At 36.8% G+C, this 19,652-nt stretch overlaps 1 protein-coding gene across 4 annotated transcripts in view; it reads left to right on the top strand.

Annotated features, from left to right (window-relative positions):
- Positions 1 to 19,652, top strand: part of FBXW11 (F-box and WD repeat domain containing 11) — a 121,774-nt gene that overhangs the window by 83,009 nt on the left and 19,113 nt on the right. For all 4 annotated transcript variants that reach the window (XM_063086163.1, XM_063086161.1, XM_063086160.1 and 1 more), the window contains 3 exons: positions 4,170 to 4,356; positions 5,211 to 5,301; positions 12,910 to 13,047. In XM_063086163.1, coding sequence (XP_062942233.1) covers positions 4,170 to 4,356; positions 5,211 to 5,301; positions 12,910 to 13,047 — 416 coding nt within the window. The remainder of the gene's footprint in view (positions 1 to 4,169; positions 4,357 to 5,210; positions 5,302 to 12,909; positions 13,048 to 19,652) is intronic.

Below are 19,652 nucleotides of genomic sequence, written 5' to 3'. Positions count from 1 at the left end.
GATTTGGGAGAAAGGGAAGAACAAAGATGGATATATACTGAATACCTGTTATGTATCTGGCTCCTTATGTATATTATAACCTTCCCAACAAGGTTGGGAAATTTCTTCTCTGTGAATGAGGATATTGACAGTAACTACCTCAGAGGGTTATTGTGCAAATTATATAAGATAATCCATTTCAAGCATTTAATGTCATTTCTGTGTTGTGGAAGACTGAGACCCAGAAAGGAAAACTGATTTTCTTAAAGTCACACAACTAACAGTTGGCAAAACCAAGATTCAACCCAGGTTATCTGACTTTATAGCCAATGTGTTTTCCACAAGATCAAAACATGCTGCTTCCTAGAAGGATGAATTTAGGTATTAACCAAAGGAAAAAAATCTAATCTCATAGCTATCACTGAGATGTTGCTTAATTGGACTGATGTTGCTTTAATTGGACTTAATTGGACTCAGTGATTTGAAAGAGGAGGAAATATGCATTAGTGAGGGATTTACTTATGTAAAATCTTCTCTTCAGGAGAAGATCTGGGCAATCTTTTTTTGTTGTTGTTGCTGCTGTTTTGAAAATCAGTTACCCTAAGTGATTCAGGTACAACCGCACAGGTTCCACCAGCTCATAGACCACCCAGTCAGGTGGAAGATTTGCATACTGTTTTCTCAGTTCTTATACAGATGATGGGGATGTTGCAGCTATTGAGGCCTGAAAAGGCAACTCAATTAATGCATTCATCCTTGCTATTTGTTTTCTTAGAGAGCAGAGGACTCAAGAGGAGAATTGATTAGGGGTGTGTTTATAACCAATTAGAAGGGTGTGGTTAGTGATGTGGAAGTACCATAAACCTTGAAAAATGACTGTGTTTTAATATTAAGTGTAGAATCTAGAAAAAGAAGGTAGATAATACCCCAGAATAAGAAAAATTCAAAGAGCTAAGTCTATTAGCCAATGGCTAGAAACTCTAAATGAAAGTATGATTAAGGAGGGCTAAGAGATTCTGAAATTTGAAATTCTAATGAATATTTTGTCAATCATAGTGAGGCACAAATAGAAAGACCCCATGTGATTATCCATGGATTCCCTTGATTTGAAGTAAACATAGAAGGTGGAAGAAAGGAGCACATGATCATGGAGATACCCAGAAAGGTGGCCCGAATCTTTGAGAATAGTATCAAGAAGACCAAACCCCAAATAATGTAAAGTTGTCTAAAATGTTTAAGTAATCTGAGAGAGTTGAAAACAAAATAATCAACTACTTAGAACAAGATTATGCAGAATGAAGGGATAGTGCTTGGAATAAAAGGTATAGTGATAATAGAAAGAAACAGCATATTTTCATTCTTATTTAACTTACCTTTTTTCTTTCCCCACTGAGGATAATGGCTTTAAAACAAGAAAGGTAGAAAAATTGTAGTTAAGAAAGATGTTGAGTAATCACACAGCTCCTGTAAACAAGTAGGCCTAAATACATTGTATGCCAGGATAGTGACAAAACCTGTGGATGTGATTTTCAGAATATGGAACATTGAGAAGTAATTGAAAACCAGTATGCAGAGCTGCTGGGTACGGTTGTGCCCTGTACAACTTGTACAACTTCATGATAGTACCCAGAGATGGTTGATAAGCAGGTCTGCTGGTCTTCAAGAACTGGAGAAGGTATATTTGGGGGATATTAATGGTAAAATTTGATATAACACTCTAGCAGAATTCTAACACAAATTTCATAAATTAATCAGCATCTGACAAGATGTTGTAGGGTTGTGTAAGCATAGATGGATGTATACAGAATGTTAAAAGCTGTTATCTCTAGGAGATGGGGTTTAGGGATTTAAAAATTTTGGGTTACAAAATACATTTTATAGTTTTTCTATAATGAACACGGATTATATATGCCAAAAAGGGACACAGAACTGCTAGTGCCAACATGTAAACAAAAAATTGCAATAACAACTTTATGTAGTAAACACCAGAAAGGAAACATAAAGAGTAATCGTACCAAATTCACCTCATTTCCCTTTTGGATAAAGGTACCAGACTAATAGGTTAGAAGAATCATGTAAAGATGGTAGTGTCTTCATGTGGCAGTTTCTCCAAATGATCCTGAGCACTAAATAGAGAGATGTGGGTTGGTCAGCAGGACATCCAGATGGTTACAGAGCTGGTGGCTCAGTGTAGGTCCCCGTGAGTATTGATGATTGTATCAGTGATAATGTGGAGGGGAATAGCCAGTGTCGTGGGTGCTGTCCTTGGTTCTGACCCGTCTTAACATATTTGTCAAGAACTTGGGATATAAACTACATTTGCCCATCATGCAGATCTGGTGTATAATACCCACTCTTCTGGATGGCAGAAATCAGAATTTTAGAAACCGAAATGGATGGGTCAGATAAAGTTTGAAGGTGAGTAAGGATAAATATAGACTCCTGCACGAAGCTGCCTCCACCTTTCCAACTAGCTGTACAAGTACAGAATTGGAGGAATTGTTTAGTAGATGTTTGGGGGAGAGAGGCTTAGGATTTTATTTTCACTTACTACCACCTTCGGGGTCTACTGTTAACATGACTATTAGACATTGCAGTCCTTGACTACATTCACTGTAGTATAATGACAAGTGCAAGAAAGAGTAGTGGTCCCAGTGTAGTTTTCATTATCAGGTCATAGCTTGGGTATTATATCTAGTCCAGAGTAGGTAAATTAGTATATAAAGGGACTGGAAACCACAGTCAACAGTGTAACAATAGTTGTTCTTAGAGTTGAAGAGAACTTTAGTGTGTAGAGCATTTTTAATGCATCATCTCATTTCAATATTTTAAAAATAGGGCAGATATTATTATCGTCATGTTATACAGATGAGGAAACTGAGGCTCTGGAAGTTTAATGATTTACCTATACTCTAATCTTTTAATAGTTTAGGACTATTATACTACTACTGTTTATTCTGAAAAAGAGAACAACTATTAACCTTGTAGAGTGCTTTATTATCTTTAAAACTCTTCATAAAATTGTTTGATTCTTACAGATAGAGTGAGAAAGGACAATTGTAATTGGTGATCACCACTTTTTATGGTAGAAAATCAAGGCACAGGGACATTTCAGTATTGTTTTATGTCATAGAACTAATAAGTGAATGAACCTGGGACTTTGAAATTGGAATTTTCTGACTATATTTTCTGAGTTCCTGTTCTTACACAGAATAGACTTGTGGATGAGCTTTATTTCTTGTAGCTTCAGAGAATGTGCCTAGAACCACAGATGGGAGTTCACAGGTGGCAACAGTGCTGACCATAGTGATCTTCTTCCCATTGTGAATGTCATGGCAGAGGCTGAATCTTGAATAGTTATCTTTGAGAGGACCTTTGCATTGTGTGGGAGGTTGAACCCAATAACCTTTAAGGTTCTAGAATTTGTAGATGTATGACTATTGCGTTTGAGGATTTTTACCATCTATTCGTGAACAGAAAAAGAATATACACAGGAGGGAGATGAAAAGATTGACAAAAATACATTTAAGCACAACTGTCTTTAACTCTTGGATTGTCATTAACTTTTCATAAGTTTTTAAGGATGGTTCATTGTTCCACCTCTTTTGTCTCCTTAGCTCCCAGAGATTCACACAGGGCATGGATTAATGGGTTATGATGTATTATGAGAGATGGTGAATAAGAAGGGAATGAACACAAACTCTGAACCAAGAAATTTGAGTTTCAGCCTCGGCTTTTCCGCTGAGTAGTGTAAACCTTGAGTGCTTTACCTCTTTGTGCCTCATCTGTAAAATTTGGGGAGTCATTACTCCATATGGGTTTTGTAGGAGTTTCATAAAAGAAAATGAAAATAAGTCTTTTTTCATAATATCTGACAAAAGTAGAACTGTGCAAGGTCAGCTTTTACACACAGAGAATGGTTGCCATCAGTTGTTTTATCATAAATCAGAACCAAAAAGAGATGTATATGTTTATGTACTTACGCATTTGCATATATTTAGAACTTTTGATATTAAGTATTTTACCTGGTTCAGGATGGGGATCTGAACCCTTGACCTTGTTGTTATTAACACTGAGCTCTAACCAACTGAGCTAACTGGCCAGCCTGTTCCTCTTCTCTTTAAGGAAATGATGGCTGGTACTTTTCTCTCTCCCTTCCCATTTCCCTCATTCTCTTTTCTGTTTTGTAGAGCAAGGCTTAGATCACATAGCAGAAAACATTCTTTCCTACCTGGATGCCAGGTCTCTGTGTGCAGCAGAGCTGGTATGTAAAGAATGGCAGCGAGTGATCTCAGAAGGGATGCTTTGGAAGAAACTGATTGAACGAATGGTACGCACTGATCCTTTATGGAAGGGACTTTCAGAAAGAAGAGGGTGGTAAGTACTTGGGTTGCTTGTTCCCTTGAAAAAAGTTTCTTTGATATAGGGTCAGCTTGATTACTCAAAAAGGCAATTATACTTGCAAATGTGTTGGCCTATTTTAAACAAGGGGGAAAAATGAGTAGTGAAAAGTTGAAAAAAAAAGTTTCAGCTGTTAGAATAAATATCCCCTTCTGAAATGTGTATTTCCTTTTTATTGTTTATTTATTAACTAGTAGGAAGTATTGTATAGTTTGAATGGGTGATTATGCTTTTTTCCTTCACATTTTTCTTAGGTGATTATACCATTACCAAAAGATAAGACAAAAGAAAATATGAGAAAGTCAAGTAATGCCATTTTGCTATTTGTTATTGCTCCTGGTTGAGGATATGGGATGCACAGCAACAGAATTTTTGAGAGAAATTTTTATAGCTCTATGCACGTCAGTGGCCTGGCTTAGCACAGAGCAAGAGAGAGCTACGGATGGAGGGAGGTACAGGGTCATACCTGGTGTGAGTAAGGGTTAGGGCTGTATTTTCTTTATGAGAGGAAGTTTGATGTGTACTAAGTTAGGTTTTTCACCAAGCTACATTAACAATTTTTATTAAACTCTATAGAATGAAAGGCTAGATCATTGTGTATTGGTACTCAGAAAACAAAAGACCAGGATCATGTTAGAGAGCTGTGAATTGAACTAAACTTGCCTCTAACATGTACATTTTAATTGTCAGAAATTCTGCTTTTGAACTGTTTAAAGTTCATTACAAGTTATAAGACATGAAAGATACAATATCTTTGTAAGCACCGTGTTTAAATAAAATTCACCCTTTTATGTGCAAAAATGTAACATCTGTTTGTTTTTATTTGCCAGGGATCAGTACCTGTTTAAAAACAGACCCACAGATGGCCCTCCCAATTCATTTTATAGATCGTTATACCCAAAGATTATCCAGGATATAGAGGTAACTTTATGATTTATCTGTTTTATGGGCTCTTTGTGTCTTGTTCTCAACTTTTTATGTTTTTATATTTATATCATGGAACTAGTAATTTTTTTTTTTTAAGTTGAGCTTTTGGAACCAATGTGTCAGTGTGTAATCTGCAGCTATTCAGAATGTATAATATCTTTTTTCAAAAAGTATCTAACTTTTCTCAAACATGAAATACTTCTGATAGGCTGCTGGTTAATTAAAAATCTAGTCCAAAATCAACTTTTAATTCTAATTTGATCAATTTTCCAAAATCCAAGGACCAGTTTTTTAGGTAAGCATAGTTTTACATTTTTCAGCCATCTCTGGAGAACTAGAAGAGGCACATTCTCAGTTTTCTCTGTAAATTACCAGTAGTTTTCATAAAAGTGACTTAGAAATCATTCTAAACAACAGTTAAGTGGGTTTTATAGAGCAAAGTATGCTCCTGGACCATTTTGGATTTGAATGTAACTTTACCAGACCAGTAAAACTCTGTAAACTTGCTGAGAAACATTAGAGATGTTTGATATTGTTCATGTGTTCTAATTAGTTCAGTTTTATTATTTAGCCCTTTTCCTTGAACCAGGAAAGACATGCACAGGCAGTTCTCATTAACTCTTTCCCATGTGCTCTTGGCAGGTCTTGGTTACTTCACTATTTCCTCTTTGGCAGAAAAGTTTAGCCTTGCTAGGCAATGCTGTATCTCCCGTAAAGTTGTACTCAGTTTCCCAAATGTGAAGTAATCCTCTTCCCCAGGTGATAGACATAAAAGTTATTGTGCCAAAATTCATTAATGGAGAAACCTGTGCTTTTTTGGAAGCCCCCACCTCCCCCTTTTTTCAGGCAGATGTGAACTAATGGAATCATTCCATTAATGGTAAATCTAAATGTGACCAGAATATCATTATTTAAAACACAAACCCTTGTCTTGAGTATTCTGCTCTCTAAAACGACCTATAAAGTAACCTTTTAGATAGCATTAAATAATTTAAAATTTCTGGCAGACAGATCGTAAAGTTTGGAATTAATTGATCCATTGGCAGATCAAAACTTAGAATTGCTCCTGCAGAGTTAGTAGCTGAGACATAATGTTAACTTTAATTTTAGGTTGGTGTGTGTGTGTTTCAGGGGAGAGTGGCTATCCCTAGATGGTTATATTAAAACTTTACTTGTGTGCACATCTTAGAAAGAAACCACATTACTGTTTTTTTGGGGGATGCAACTATTTACAAAATATCTCCAAATTTCCTTGAATAATTTTAATTTTATGAAGTAGTTTATTTTGAGAAGGTCAGTGTTTAAAGCCAATCATTAGTAAACAGGAACTGGAAGAACTGTGATCAGGTTGGAGATTTGGTGACAGATTATTTTTATTTAATCCTCACAACTACTTTTGTTTGACAATATGAACTCAGTATTCTGTGGTATGACGGTATGAACTCAGTATTCTGTGGTATGACAGTATGCAACACCACCTACCATAACTATTTCCTCATGCTGAAATAATATTTTAAAGTTAGTAGAGGAGGCAGATGTGAGGGGAAAAAGAGCTATAGGGGAAAAACCTATTAGACACAAAACCTCTGTATCATGGTGGTCTATCCAGTAGTTCTTAAAAAGTGTGGTTTGGGAAAACCCACTGGTTGGCCACAAGAGTCTCCTCCAGATTTTCGTGGGCTAGATCTCTTCGTGTAAGGGATGATGTTTATATTTGGTATATTCACTAACAGTAGTAATAGTAAAAATAATGTACCACTAATAGAGCACTTACTTGTGCCAGATACTTTGTTAAGCACTTTATAATACATTTTCTCATTTAACATTCTGGAGAAAACCTAAAAGGTAGGCCAAGTTCTTATTTAAAGTTGAGGAAACTGAGACTCAAAAATTGTAAATGGCTTGCTCAAGATTACACATTGAGTCTAGCGGAGTCTAGGAGTCTGTGATCAACCTTATACTCTTCTGCCTTTGATACAAGTTTTTTGTAACATAGATCACTGGTACCACATCAACATAGAATTCTTTACCTCTATTTTGGGAATGTGTTTTTATTCTGTCCAAGATAGACATACATGTAGAGGGTTCTCCATGGGTCAAGCAAATGAGAGACTCCCATGGGCTTGGCTCTGCCATATGGCTGGTATGAAATTTTCATAAGCAGAATATAATAATTATAAGTGCCCCTCTTTGAGCCCTTACAGTATACCTTGAGCTATATTGGGTGATTTACATAGATTATTGCATTTAATTCTTACAGCAATGTACATATTATTGTCCCTATATGTACTAAGGAGAAACAGACTGAAAGAAGTTTTAGAACTTGCTACCTAGTTAAGTAGAAGAAATGGGATTTTAACTGAGGTCTCTCTAACTCTAGGATTAAAGTTGTTTGTTATTTTCAAAGTGGAAAATTCCAGAAGTGAGGGAGAAAGAGGCATGTTGTTATATGTCTACAGAATTTCAAGGTGGTCTCATCATCTTTCTCTAATTGTGTGAATATTCACTGTCCTTGACTGTTAGTTGAAAAAGTGTATGAGTTAAGATTAGTTGGCCTTGTTTTAAGTTCAGTTATGTATAGAGAATAGTAGTGCTTTAAAGGGTTTTAAGCACATTGCCAAAAGATAAATTACACTCAGAATGTCAAGTGAATGTTTATGTCCCTCCTTCTCCCTCCCCAGTTGCCCATGCACAGCTTCAGAGTCTCTGTTCCATTATTCTTTGCAACATTGCCAGTTCACAGCACCTTTTTCTATTTTTTCCTCCTTCCTTTACCTTGACAGCTTGGTTCATGTGCTGGCTCCTGTAATTCATCCATTCCCAGATTTGGCTCTGATGAGCAGATGGAAATGTTCATCTCTGAACTTGCGCTTCCACGTTGACCCACCAGAAATTGGCTAAATTTAAGGAAAAAGTAGAGAACCTGGATTAGTGTGGCCAACTCCAATTATTCAGGAATCGAGGATGTGAAAAATGAAGCCTGGGGAGAAGAAATATGCATTTTTAGCTTTTAGCTTTCTGCAAAGTTTCATCTCTCCTGGGTGTTCTTGCCACACATAGGGAGGGTTTACAGAGTCTCTGAATTGAGAAGTTGTTCCTGGAAAATGTGGGGTTCACTCCTAAAGGAAGCAGCCATATTCTCCTTTGCTATCTAGAGTCTTAGTTGTTGTTATCATTATTATTATTACTGTTAATGGTGGGCTTACCACTAGGTACTTTGCTCCAGTGATTTAATCCTCAAATTGTCAAAACTAAGATCATTACTCTAAACCCCATGCTTTTTTCACTCCACCATGCTTCCAAGTATCCACCAACAGAGAGGTGGGAGTTGTTATATAACAGACTTAGAGTTCTGATGTTCTGAACTTGGTCTTTTCTCTTGCCTTTTCAGAATAATGACAAACTCCTTTATGTAATATACCTTTTCTTTTCTTTATTCACTGGATAAAGGCTTTTGAAGAACTCTGCTTGGAACAGACCACTGGGAAAATGATGGTGTTGTGTATCACACCTTTTAGTAAACCACATTTTATTCAGGGAAAGCGGGAAGCTTTTTTGTGGTTTGCAAACTTGATATTAACATTGTCCTGACCAGAAAAAGTTGAAAACTGCCCACCCACCCAGTTGTGTTTAGGCTTCTAAAAATAATGTTATTCCTCCATACTCAGACATCTGTTTTCACTCTATTGCCAATTTAAATGCCGCTGTATACTCTGTGTATCATGGCTACTTTCCCAGTATTTTGAAAATTTGCACAGGGTAAGGGGATTTTACAAGTTCTCAAAAACATGAAATATTCCTCTACAGTAGCTGTACCACATGATGGCTAAGTGAAATGGCAGGTATCCACATTATTAAAGAAGTGTACCTATGTGTGTGTGACCTGTATTCCTGCTGCAGACAGTGAGATAATGGCTGAGCCCCTTCCTCAGAATGTTTAGGGAGGGCTCAGACTATTAGCATTAAATGTCAGCCTAGACTGAGACAACAATTCCTGGCAGTTTGGTGAAATTTTTTTGGTCACAGCCCACTATTTTTGGTCAGTGTTCTCAACAACTAAGGAAGAGCATAACTGCTATCATTTGCAGTCACTACGATGAGACTTTATATATGTAATCCCATCTGATCTTTATGATAGTTTTGAGGGAGTAGATATTATTATTCCCATTTTTACAGAGGAGGAAACTACTGCTCAGCCTAAGTCATTTGCCAAAGCTGTTACTTGACCTAGGTATTTTCTACCACAATGGGCTGCCTGCCAGTTTTAAAGGTCTAGTTCTTCTGAAAAAGACCTGGTTTATAAACATCCAAGTAAGAGTTGAGGTCGTCAAACATGGTGGTAGGTTTTTAGGCAGGCACAGTCAGCAGGCAGTGCTGCTTTCTTGTGTGGGTGGCCTTGGGAATTGAGAGGAGTGCAGGCCAGGGATTACCTGGAGTTGGTGTGCACCAGCACCATTGGCTCCCTGATCTAGTTCTGTGTCACATTCATGGCTTTTCAAAACAAAATACACTTTTCTTCGGATTCAGGAACCTAACGGCCTTAAGTGGAGACTTCTTAAAATGACCCATCCAGAATTATTTGGCAAACCTTTTCTTTTAAAATTCAGAAATGTGTTTTAGAAAATTAGGCTCTTCGTAGGCGTTGAGAAGCTAAGCCATTTCCTAACTTCCATCCAACTTAGAATGAAAGTCTGATAGCAGAGTTTTTGAGTGGTCCTGTCCTTTAGCTCTTGTTTGAGGGTCAGGAATAGGGGGTATGTTGTTGTTGTCTGTCAGAACAACTCAGGGGACTGATATTTCACAGGCTGACTGTGTGGCCTTTACCTTGGTTCTCTGTAGCCCTCTGTGCTGTGTATTCAGGGCTTTAAGTACAGTTAAAGATTGTAACCAAGTCACCCAGTTTTAGAAAACATTTTAGAGTAGTGGGAGAGCATGTAGGAAATTCTTTTGGGGATGGGGATTCCCCCCCACCTCTTTTTTTCCAAATTGTCATGTAATAGTAAATGTGCTTTTTCTATCATTGAAATACAGAGTACCAAAGCTACTTACTGATGTAATAATATTTTAAAGCAATTGTATTTGTTTTTAACCTAAGAACAGCTGTATGAATTTAAAGAATAACACCTGATACAATATATGTGTATACAAAAGTACTTCCAAAAGTTCATGGAAAGATTTGTATTATCTTTCCTTTTTTTTTTTTTTTTAAATTCAAAATGTTTTAACATTTATTTGTACATATTTGTGGGGTACAGTATGTTGTTTCAGTACTTGCGTATAGTGCACCATGATTCGCTTAGGGTAGATAGCATAGTTTTGTATCTGTTAGTCTACTCCTTCTCCCCCACCCTGGTATTATCTTTCAATTCTATTTTTCCACAGACTTTTGGAATATATAGTACATGTTATCTATTCATCTTTTTAATACATATAGGACGTGTTATGTATTCATCTTTTTAATACTTTGGGTTCATATGAAGCCATACATTCTGTAGCAACTCTCTGTGGGCCCCCAGAGGGAGTAGCCTTAACATTGCTAACCACTGCGAAGAGTCACTAGCCACGAATGAGACTTGTTACCAGTAGTACATATGCCTAAGTCAGCATTTTCCTGGAATGCTTAGCATGCTGAGGTGGCTCCGTCACTGTCTATAAATACATTATTTCTCTTAATGATTCCAAGCATTGAGTTCAGTTTAAGAAGGTCTTTATATTCTGTACCCTTATTTTGAAAGTTGCTTATATCTGTTGCCTACCTTGACAGAGGGAGCAGAGATGGGGTGAATTAATTTTTGGAGGTTTTGAAATGTGGTTTTGTATGTCTGACATTCTGCCAACTGGAAGCCCTGACTTGGTGGCAGATGGGCAGATGAACATGTCCTCTCTCCTGGCATCTCCATGGCATCCCCTGACAGTCCCTGGGTTTTGGAAAAATGCCATCTTGCCCTCTCTCGAGCCTGTATGTAGGAGCTCTTTGAGGGCAGGGATCGTATTTCCAAGACCTTGCACTGTAGCCACAAATGATGAGAACATTTCCTTTTTAAGTATATGTGTATCAATATCCCCAACCTTTCATTTCTTTTTCTGTGAAATGTGGACATTAATTCCTGCTTCAGAGTTGTTATGATTAAATTAGCTACAAAATGTATAAAACACATAGCATAGTATCAGGAGAGCATAGTGCCTGGCAATAGCATTCAGTAAATTTTACCATTTTAGAGTGTATAGAAGCATACTACCTTCAAAATAAGAGGAATTACAGTTTATTAGATGTTAGCAGAGCCAGTAATTAAGTGCTTATTGTGAATAAAGATGAGATTTATCACCTTTTTTCAAAACATCAAGTAATTAAACTTGTAGCTACACAGAAATCATCTTTCAAACTATATCCTGAACTGAAGTGTAACCAGTTATTGTAGTCCCTATTGTCCCCTAATTTCAAGGGTCAGCAATTCAGACTTTGGTTGTTCTTAGTAGAGACATGGTATCTTTTGATCCTGAAAAATTCCTCCTGTCTACTACCAGAGGTTAGGTCTTCTAGTGCTCTGGGCATGACCTACTTTCTCATTGAACTTTGACCAATGTTCTCAGGCCATAGTGTACTTTATCTCCCTTCAGTCCTGTAGCACTTAAAGTTTTTCTCACTCATTTTGCACTTATATTTTATCTGAAATTGTTACTGATCTTCTTTTGTTCTGTGTTCACTGCCTCAAGAGCTAGGACCATTCTTCTTTATAGACATTGAATATGTTAGTAGCAAAAGCATGGGCTCAGAATCAGACAGAACTGGGTATGGTTTTCAGCTAGTCCAGTTACTAGTTTTGTGGCCTCAGGCAAATTTAATTATTTTCTTATCTATAAAAGGCAAAAAACAAGAACTTCTTTCCAGGGTTATTGAGTGGATCATTTAACCAAATAAACTAAGAGTATATCCAGTTCCAGATACTGGAGTGGTGCCTCCCTAGAATGGAGAATGCTTCCTGTTGCTCTTTTATCCCCAGTGTCTAGCACAGTACCTGGAATATACTAACAACTCAGTAAATGTTGCATGAATAATGAAAGAATGTACCGTTTTTACTCTAAAGGAACTTCAATCTGGTGAGAGATTAAAAATGATAACATAAAATTCTATGTAGTTGTCATGAGTCGTTTCTCAATATCTTTTCTCAATAATTGAGATAATACTTTTGTATGGATACACAGATTGTCAGTATATGCTTAATTATGGCAGCAGTCTTTTGCCAAATATTTTAATTGGCATTATGGAGAAACCCAGTGAGATATTATTTCTTTGTATGTTTTGGGTGCAAATAGCATTCTTGAATCCATTGAATTTTGTCTAGGCCATTTAAAAAAAAACCCAACCCCAAACTCAATGGAAATCTTGTGATAGTTGCCAGATGGGCAAGGAAAGTTTGATAATAAACATTGTTGGGCTAATATCTTACTTGGAACAGAACTTGATTCCTATCCACAGACAGTTATGCAAACCAAGATTGGGGTATCAATGGTATGCTGTTTCTGGAAGCAACACCAAAGTTCAAAATCTAATAAAATAGTTGATTCACAAAAACTCATCTCTTGTCTCCTTTTTTTCCTTAGACTATAGAATCTAACTGGCGGTGTGGAAGACACAACTTGCAGAGGATTCAGTGCCGCTCTGAAAATAGTAAAGGTGTCTACTGTTTACAGTATGATGATGAAAAAATTATCAGTGGCCTACGAGATAATTCAATTAAGGTGAATGACAGAATTTTGTATGTATTATTTTTAGAATCGTTGTTATGTGTTAGACACTAGATGTCACAATCTTTCATTTGCTCCAGATTGGTTTTTAATCTGTTCCACTCAATCTTGGCAACTCTGAGTGTGATTCTAAAGAACTAGAACCAGAGCATTTCCCTGTAACTAATGCAAGGCCCTGAATTGTCTCACTTCTTACCCTCCTGTAAGCACATTCGCATTCTCTGTTATGTATGTAGGTAGAAATAGAAAATATCCCAGCATCACAGGTTCTTGATTACTTTGCTAGCAGGTGAAAGTGTTGCTAGTTTGCCTATAAATCAGTCATTACCTTTTATGGTGTCCAAGAAGGGCTCAGATAATAATACAAAAGAATGATAGAGCAACTTATATTGTTTGAATTCTCTTTTCATTAGTATATAAACTGGATTAATTTGTCCATGTTTAATCTGTTTTATAGCTGATCTGACAGATTTTGTTATACATTTGTGGGCTTACAGCAATAGCTATGCTAATTGTCTGGTTAGTGCTATTGTTTGAATCCCGCTGACGTAGCCAATAGGGCTAAGTGACTACGTAAATTTTATGGCTAGGCATTTCATAACTAAAGCCAAAACGTTTCATTATTTTGGTTTATACTAAGTTTCCATTTGTATTGTCAGGGCTAGGACTCAGACCCTTCAAACTTATTGTACAGACTGGGTCATAGAACATTCACATGCCAGGATAGGTCACCAGACCCCTCACATGCCAGGCTGGGTCATAGACCCCTCACATGGAGCTCCATGTTAGGTAATTGGGAAAGATCCCGGGAGCCATTGGCTGATGACAGGAACTCAGTCCTCAGCAGTAGCAGCAGTAGCAGCAGAAGCAGCAGCAGTGGTGGCCTCTCGGGGCATCCCAGGGGCACTGGCAGCAACAGCCTCCAGCAGCAGTAGCAGCCTCCCTGTGGCCCCCCCAACGGGGGCATCCCGAGGGTGGAGGGCACCATGGATCAGAGCCACTTGTCCTTTATACTTAAGTCCATAACCCAAAACACTTAGGTGCACATGCGCAATTACCTTAGACAATAACCAAGAAACACCTGGGCGCATGTGCATATTTACATCAAATGCTCGGCAAGATTCTGAACATCTGAGGGGCCCTGACCATTTTCCTTCACTTTCTCTACAACATTGTAGCTTATTTCCTCATATTTAAGAAAACATTGAAGGTTTTTTTAAAAACTTTTTTTTTGGTTACAATTTACATACAGGAAAGTTCACCATTTTTGGTGTGAAGTTCTATGAGTTTTGACAAACATGTGGATGAGTAACAGAGAAAAATCCCCTCGTGCTTCCAGCAAAGAGAGGGGAAAGGAAACCATTTTGAAATATACCAGAGTAGTTTGTTTTCTTAACAAGGTCTATGTGCAGGAGAAACTATTTAATCAGGACCTAACCTGCTGAGGATTTATCAGAGCCTAACTAACCTGGGGGAAGGGAATACCCAACTCTAGCCCCCACTAGCCATTCTGTTTCACCTAAAGTGGGAATGGAGGAACTGAGAATCACTTGTGAAATTCACAGTCTAGAGGCACAGAGATCTAATCATAGGACTATAGTGCTTTCCCTCCCTCCACTCCTTATTACCACTTTACTGAAGGCTTATTTATAGCATTCCCTTTTACCTAGTATGTCATGTCGGCTATCAAGAAAAAATTACGAGGCATACTAAAAGGCAAGAAACACAGTGTGAAGAGACAGGGTAAGCATCAGAACTAGAATTAGATATGGCAAGCATGTTGGAATTATCAAACTAGGAATTTAAAACATGATTAATATGCTAAAATCTCTAAAGTAGACATCATGCAAGAACAGATAAGCAATAAAAGCAGAGAATGGAAATTCTAAGAAAGAACCAAAAACAAATGCTAGAGTTCAAAACACTAAGAGAAATGAAGAATGCCTTTGATGGGCCCATTACTAGACTGGATACAGCTCAGGAAGGAATCCTTGAACTTGATGATAGCTCAATAGAAACCTCCAAAACTGAAAAACAGACAGAAAAGACTTAAGAATACTAAAACAAAACAATACAAAACCCCCCCCCAAACCCTCCAGATTATCCAAGAACTGTGGGATACCTGCAAAAAGTGTAACATACATGTAGGGGGAATACCTGAAGAAGAATGAGAGAAAGGAACAGAAAAAATATTTGAAACAATAATACTAAGAATCTCTCCAAATTTATGTCAGACACCAAACTACAGATCTAGAAGCTCTGAGAACACTAATCAGGATAAATGCCAAAAGAGCTAGACCTGGGCATATCATATTCAAACCACAGAAAATCAGATAAAAAAAATCCTGAAAGAAGTCACAGGTAAAAAACACTTTACTGATAGAAGATCGAAGATAAGAATTATATCTGATTTCTCTTCAATGCGTGGAGTGAAATATTTAAAGTTTTGAAAGAAAAAGCCTCACCAACCTAAAATTCTGTATCCTATAAAATTATCCTTCAGAAGTGAAGGACAAATAAAGATTTTCTCAGACAAACAAAACTGGGAGAAATTGATTGCCAGTAGCCTGCCTTACAGGAAATGTTAAAAGGAGTTTTTTAGAGAGAAGCAAATTGATACAGGTCAGGAACGTGGATCTACATAAAGAAAGGAAGAACACTGAAGAAGCATTAAGTGAAAGTAAAATAAAAATTTTGATTTTGATATTCTTAATTGATCTAACAGTTCAATATATTAATAGTAACATATTTGCTTATGTATGCATATATATATATATATATATATATATATATATATATATATATATATATATATATATATATATATATGAGGGTGCTTCAAAATTTCATGGCAAGATTCATACTATCTTTTAATTCTGTTTTTCTATGAACTTTTTGAAGTACCTTCCTGTAAAAGTGAAATGAATGATGTAAGAGACACAAGGGGTGGGAGGGAGGAATTAGTGTATTTTTGGTATTATAAAATACACTACCCATGAAGCAGTATACTGTTATTTGGAAGTGGGCTTGGAATAGTTGTAAATGTACATTGCAAACTCCAGGGCAACCATTAAAAAAAGAGCTATAACTCATCTGCTAAGAATAGAGAGAAAATAGAATCATATAGAATGCTCAATTGAAACCAGAAAAGGCATAAAAAGAGTGGAAGACAAAAACAGGAACAGGGAACAAGGGGAACAAGTAGAAAACAGTAAGAAATATGGTAGATGTTAATCCAACGGTATCAGTAATCACTTTGAATGTCTGTGGTCTGAATGTATCAGTTAAAAAACTGAGGTTATAAAAGTGGACCACAAAACAAGATCCAAGTATATATTGTTGACAAGAAACTCACTTTAAAATAAGACACATATAGATTGTGTAAATGATGGAGAAAGATATACCATGCTAATACTAAGAAAAGAGAACAGGAGTAGTAGATATATTAATTTCAGACAGTAGACTTCAGAGCGAGGAAAGTCATCAGGGATAAAGAGGGGCATTACATAAAGATAAAGAGTTCAGTTCTCCAAGAAGACATAACAGCTCTTACATATTTATGCCTCTAAACCCAGAGCATCAAAATATTTGAGATAGAAATTGATAGAACTGTGTCTTAGCCTGTTTCTCTATTGCTTATAACAGAATACCTGAAACTGGGTAATTTATAAAGAAACAAAATTTATTTCTCACAGATCTGGAGGCTGGAAAGTCCAAGGTTGAGAGGGCATATCTTGTGAGGGTCTTCTTACTGTTGGGGACTCTGTAGACTCCCGAGGCAGTGTAGAAAATCACATGGTGAAAGGGCTGAGTGTGCTCACGTGCTAGTTTAGGTCTCTCTTATTCTTCTTATAAAGCCACCGGTTCCACTCCCATGATAACCCATTAATGTATTAACCCATTAGTCCATTAATCCATGAATGGATTAATCCAGTCATGAGGGCAGAGCCTACATGGAACATTTACCACTTTCTGGGCCCTAAGACACACCTTATCAAATTTAAAAGAATAGAAATCATACAGTGTCTGTTGTTGGATCACAATGGAAACTAGAAATCAGTAACAGAAAGATAGCTGGAAAAATTCCTAAATACTTGTAGACTAAATAACACACTTCTAAATAATACATGGGTCAAAGAAGAAATCTCAAGTTTTTTTTGGGGGGGTGGTGCAGCTGATTGATATAGGGATCGAACCCTGGACCTTGTTATCAGCACCACACTCTAACCAACTGAGCTAACCAGCCATCCCTCAAGAGAAATTTTAAAAATATTTTGAACTAAGTGAAAATGAAAACACAACTTGTCAAAATTAGTGGGATTCAGTGAAAGCTTAGAAGGGAGTTGTTTTAGTCCGTTTTGTGTTGCTATAACAGAAATACCTGAGACTGGGTAATTTATAAGAAAAAGAGGTTTATTTGGCTTACAATTCTGGGACAGCTGCATCTGGCATGGGCCTCAGGCTGCTTCTACTCATGGTGGAAAGTGGCGGCAGCTGGTGGGTACAAGCAGATCACATGGTGAGAGGAAGCAAGAGAGAGAAGCAAGAGAGAGAGAAGGTGCCAGTGTCTTTTTAAGTAGTGAGCTCTCACAGGAACTAATAGAGTGAGGACTCACTCATTAATCCCCCCTCCCCAGGGAGAACATTAATCCATTCATGAGGGATCTGCCCCCATGACTCAGTCAGTTTCCAACACTGCCACATTGGAGATCAAATTTTCACATGAGTTTTGGAGGGGACAACACATCCAAACTCCATCAGGAGTTTATAGCATTGAATGCATATATGAGAAAAGAGCAAAGATATAAAATCATTCATCTTAGCTTCTACCTTAGGATTCTAGAAAAAGAAGAGCAAATTAAATCCAAAGTAAGCAGAAGAAAGGAATTAATGAAAATTAGTAGAGAGCAATGAAATTGAAAATATAAAACCAGTAGAAAAAAATCAAAGAAACCAAAAGGGTCTTTGAAAAGATCAGTAAAATTGATAAGCCCCTAGCCATGTTAACTTAGAAAAAAAGACAGAGAACTCAAATTCCTAGTATTGGAAATGAAAGAGGAGACATCACTACAGAGCCCAGGGACATTAGAGGATAATAAAGGAATATTATGAACAATTCTGGGCCCTCAAATTTGATAGTCTAGATGAAATGAACCAATTCTTTGAAAGATGCAATCTTCAAAACTCGCACAAGAACAAGTAGACAATCTGAATAGGCTGTTATCTACTAAAGATATTGAATCAATAATTAATAACCTTCCAAAGCAGAAAGCACCAGGCCCAGATGGGTTCCAAACATTCATGTAAGACATTAAACCAATTCTCTACAGTCTCTTCCAAAAGATAGGAATAGAGGGAATACTTCCTAACCTGTTCTATGAGGTCACCATTACCTTAATACCAAATCAGACAAAGATAAAGAAAAGAAAACTATAGACTAATATCTCTCATGAACATAGATGCAAAAGTCCTCAACAAAATATTAGCCAACCAAATCCAGCAATGTATAAAAAGAATTATACATTATGACCAAGTGGGATTTACCCCAGGTATGCAAGGCTGGTTTAACCTTCAAAAATCACTTAATGTAATCCATCATATCAGTGAGCCAAAGAAGAAAGCTACATGACCATATCAATACATGTAGAAAAAGCATATGACAAAATTCAACACCAATTCATGATAAAAACTCCTAATAAACTATGAATAGAGGAGAACTTTCTCAACTTGATAAAGAATATCTTCAAGAAACCTACAGCTACCATCATAGTTAATGATGAGAAACTCAAAGCATTCCCACTAAGATAAGGCAAAGGATATTCCCTCTCATCACTGCTTTTCAACATCATACTGGATGTTCTAGTTAATGTAGTAAGAAAAGAAGAGGAAATAAAAGATATGCAGATTGGGAAGGAAGAAATAAAACTGTCTTTGCTCACAGAAGACATAATTGTCTATGTAGAAAAACCAAAAGAATCAACAATAACAAAAAATGGAACTGATATGCAATTATGGCAAGGTTGCAGGACACAAGTTTAATATGGAGAAGTCAACTGTTTACCAGCAATGAACAAGTAGAATGTGAAATTAAAAACACAATAACATGTACATTAGCAATCCCACAAAATGAAATGCTTAGATATAAATCTAACAAAATACATAGAAGATCTATATGAGGAAAACTACAAAACTCTGATGTAAGAAATCAAAGAAGAACTAAATAAATGGAGAGATATTTCATGCTCATGGGTAGGAAGATTCTATTGTGAAAATGTCAGTTCTTGCCAAATTGATCTGTAGCGTCAACACAATCCCAGTCAAAATCCCAGCAAGTTATTTTATGACTATTGACAAACTGACTCTAAAGTTTATATGGAGAGGCTAAAGACCCAGAATAGCCAGCATAGCATTGAAGGAGAACATCAGAGGACTGACACTACCTGATTTCAAGACTTACTATAAAGCTATAGTACAGTAATGAAGGTAGTGTGGTACTGGCAAAACAACAGACAGCTAGATCAATGAAACAGAATAGAGAGCCCAGAAATAGACCCACATAAATATAGTAAATAGATCTTTGATAAAGAGCAGAGGCAATA

This window comes from Cynocephalus volans, chromosome 2 (genome assembly GCF_027409185.1).
Source record: "Cynocephalus volans isolate mCynVol1 chromosome 2, mCynVol1.pri, whole genome shotgun sequence".
Classification (NCBI taxonomy): Eukaryota; Metazoa; Chordata; class Mammalia; order Dermoptera; family Cynocephalidae; genus Cynocephalus; species Cynocephalus volans.
This window is presented reverse-complemented; position numbering and strand designations above follow the sequence as displayed.